Genomic DNA, 4,006 nt, shown 5'->3' with positions numbered 1-4,006 from the left:
ATGTACTACACTGACAGACTAAAAGAAATTAATCATTTTGGTGTTAAGCAGAAAGGACTACTGGAGGACCTGATCCAAGTATTAAAAGTCAAATCAGTGGATTTCTTCAGAATTAACAGCAAACCAGAGGACACCTGTAAAAAGTATGTGGAAGTGCATTTAAGACTAAGAACAGGGGACACTTCTTTTTACACAAAGACCTGTGGGAGTATTGAAAAAGGTTTCTTTGTAGTCTTTGTCACACATACCTGTACCTCCATCTCTCTTACCACACTTACAGAAGCATTTTCTAAAGAGTTAATGATTCGCTCTTTGTTTTCATATTGTGATGTGCACAACAATATCATTTTATCACTAGTATTTGATTTTAATGGAGTTTTTAATGAAAGTTCGGGAGGAATTAAGGCAGCCGCGCTCATTCAACACAGCTGCTGCAATTCTCACTAATCCTGACGTAAGCAACTGGTCTCCATATATATCAAACGTCACCCTCTCCTCTTCTCGTTCGTTTTCTGCATGGTTCGTTTCTGCCTAGCTCGAATCCATGCTCCCTTCTCATGGATCTACAAATCCGCCGCTCCGATGAAGACCTTTTCTGCAGCGCAGTAGACTCTCCTACCCCTCTCGTCCAGTCCTCCCCCCACTGCTCCCCTCACCTCCGTCTCATCGCTTCCTTCAGCCGCCGTGCCACATCAGCGCCGCTCATCTCCCAGCCAGTCCTCACAAGATCCAACTCCTCGCCGAAGACTGCGTTCCACCATCATAGTCCCTCTCTCATTACAAACCCAGCCTTCCCGTTCCTCCATGGCAAAGTCTCCAAATAAACCCCGCTTCTCCCGAGGATGTCCCTGCCGCCACGCTTCACGCACATCGGTTCCCCCTTCTGGATCATCCCTCGCGATTTCCAACTGGACCGTAGCAACCCTCCAGAGGATACTTCGAAAACATGGCATCCAATTTAAAAGAAATGCTTCCAAAAAAGCTCTGTTTTCCCTGTACTTAACCGCAGTCTACACAAAGGAAACATCAGCTCCACAGCTTCCCCCGGCGCCCTCTGATGACATCACCCGCGCCGCCGCCACTCATCCCAACATGAGGACCCTAGCCTCTTCCACCCAGCCTCCTTCCCTAAACTCCTTGCTTCCAAGTCTAAGGCCCCAGGCTCACGCCCCTCCCCCACCCCCTTCTCTGCTTAATCTAATTTCTGCACTCCCTTCTGTCTCTACCTCCGGCGTCCAACACGGCTCAAGCTCCGCCAGCTTGGTGCCTTCGGCCCCGGTTTCTTTCCTTTCCGCACCTAGTGCTGTCTCCACGGCCCAAAGGCCAGCTAGTAAATGGCCCCCAGCTCAGCCAGCAGGCGGCCCTTACCCTCCCCCACCCCCTGGCATCCAAGATGACTCGGCAGCCTCCTCAGTCCTTCACGCAGCCTTCGCCCCTGCTTCAATTCCTCCTCAACAGTCTTCGGCTTCCATATCCCAAGCCACCGAGCTTCAGGCCCCAGATCCGTCTAACCCCTCCTACCACAATCTGCTTTCTGCTCTTCTTCCCTCCTCATCTTCTCCCTTCCCCAGTGTCCAACACAGCATCCATCATCCCATGCTTTCGGCCCTGGATTCCAATCTCCCCTTTACTAAGGACTTTCCTCTCCGAACAGCCATTCCTCTCCCAGCTCCTCCTAACACACTAAAGTTTAGTCCTCCTCCCATTCCCTTTTCACCCTGGCAGCAAATTCTATGAGGTGTGGACGTCAGTCTAGCTCACCTTCTCTCTTCCTCCACTTTCAACTCCGATTCTAGAACAGTCGACTGCGGCTCGATTTCCATTGCTCTCAAATCTTCTGACCCTCACTCTGCTTCAGTCCTCCAAATTTCTGACTTCTGCTTGGCTTTCAGCATTTTCCGTGACATCACGTGCTCCGCCTTTCCCAAACTTTGTCAGGAACTCGACGATTACATGCACAGCATCCCAGATCTATCTCTCCTTTTCGAGTGCTCTCGGCCAAGGCCGATGCCCGCCTACTCCAATGGAACCAGCGCACCTACTGGGGAGCCCTCGACATTGAGCTTTACTGCCACACTTTCACTGGCGTCCGAGCTCTTTCCTGCGACTTCTGTTCCTCTTGGACACATTCATCAAATCTTTGCCCAGATACCGTCCGCAAGTTCAACCCTGACTCCACCCCTGCGGCCGCCCCATAGTGATGATCAGAGGCCAACAAATTTCCAACATCTTCAATTCCTCGACATGTACCTCTCCCCTTCATCGCTTCCTTCAAATTTGCAGCTTCTGCGGCGAAGCTCATGCTCGCTCTGCCTGCCTCCGCCGGCCCTTCCATGCTCGCTCCACCTTCAGCGTTCCCAAATGACTACTGACTTTTCTGTCTACCCCAATCGACATCCCCACTCTTGCTTCCGACCTGCTCCGTCACCCCGACCCCTCTTCCACCCACATCTTACTTGACGGCCTTTCCTTCAGATTCTCACCAGGCCTGTGCACACCTCCTTCTTCCTCCGTCTTTTGCAAAAATTTGCAATCTGCCACCGCTGATCCCCAGTTCGTTGATTCCTTGCTAGCATCCGAAGTCGAGAATGGTTTCATGATCGGCCCACATGACTCTCCCCCATTCCCTGCATACCGCATCAATCCCATTAGTATAGCAGTCCGTAAGTATTCCGGTAAAAAAAAAACACCTTATAATTGACTTGTCAGCCCCTCATAATTCCCGCGTGCCAAGTCTCAATAGCCTTATTCACAGCTCAGACTTCTCCCTCCACTATGCCACAATTGACCACGCCATTTCTTTCCTCAGAATTGCAGGTCCGGGTGCCTGGCTCGCTAAGGCTGACATCTCCAGTGCCTTTAAAGATATGCCTCTTGACCCAAACTTCTGGCACCTCTTTGGAGTTCATTGGTGGAACAAGTTCTTCGCAGTCCGCCTTACCTTCGGATGTAGCAGTAGCCCAAAAATGTCCGGTACCTTAGCCGAAGCTCTCTGCTGGATCCCCTTGAATAACTATTAGCTTCCTTTTCTCATCCACCTTCTCGACGATTTCCTTACCATAGACTTTCCTCACACCTCACCGGCAAGAGCCTCCTCCACACTTATTTCCGTTTTTAGGAAACTAAGGGTACCTCTTTCCACGGACAAAACAACTGGCCCCTCTCGTATAATCCAATTCCTCGGGATCACCCTCAATTCCATCAATTTCTCCGCCTCCCTGCCTCGCAACAAGATTGACAGGATCCAGATGTACAGTGCCTTGCGAAAGTATTCGGCCCCCTTGAACTTTTCAACCTTTTGCCACATTTCAGGCTTCAAACATAAAGATATAAATTTTTTATTTTATGTGAAGAATCACCAACAAGTGGGACACAATTGTGAAGTGGAACGAAATCTATTGGATTTTTGAAACTTTTTTAACTAATAAAAAAATGAAAAGTGGGGCGTGCAAAATTATTCGGCCCCTTTACTTTCAGTGCAGCAAACTCACTCCAGAAGTTCAGCGAGGATCTCTGAATGATCCAATGTTTTCCTAAATGACTGATGGTGATAAATAGAATCCACCTGTGTGTAATCAAGTCTCTGTATAAATGCACCTGCTCTGTGATAGTCTCAAGGTTCTGTTGAAAGCGCAGAGAGCATTATGAAGACCAAGGAACACACCAGGCAGGTCTGTAATACTGTTGTGGAGAAGTTTAAAGCCGGATTTGGATACAAAAAGATTTCCCAAGCTTCAAACATCCCAAGGAGCACTGTGCAAGCGATCATCTTGAAATGGAAGGAGTATCAGACCACTGCAAATCTACCAAGACCTGGCCGTCCCTCTAAACTTTCAGCTCAGACAAGGAGAAGACTGATCAGAGATGCAGCCAAGAGGCCCATGATCACTCTGGATGAACTGCAGAGAACTACAGCTGAGGTGGGAGAGTCTGTCCATAGGACAACAATCAGTCTTACACTGCACAAATCTGGCCTTTATGGAAGAGTGGCAAGAAGAAAGCCATT

At 49.2% G+C, this 4,006-nt stretch overlaps 1 protein-coding gene across 1 annotated transcript; it reads left to right on the top strand.

Annotated features, from left to right (window-relative positions):
* Positions 1–1,737, top strand: LOC138225556 (uncharacterized). The gene is made up of 2 exons (XM_069185969.1): positions 1–143; positions 633–1,737. The coding sequence occupies exons 1-2, from the start codon at positions 1–3 to the stop codon at positions 1,735–1,737; spliced, it is 1,248 nt and encodes a 415-aa protein (XP_069042070.1).
* The last annotated feature ends 2,269 nt before the right edge of the window (positions 1,738–4,006 follow it).

The sequence above is a fragment of the Lepisosteus oculatus genome, chromosome 2 (genome assembly GCF_040954835.1).
Source record: "Lepisosteus oculatus isolate fLepOcu1 chromosome 2, fLepOcu1.hap2, whole genome shotgun sequence".
Lineage (NCBI taxonomy): Eukaryota > Metazoa > Chordata > Actinopteri > Semionotiformes > Lepisosteidae > Lepisosteus > Lepisosteus oculatus.
This window is presented reverse-complemented; position numbering and strand designations above follow the sequence as displayed.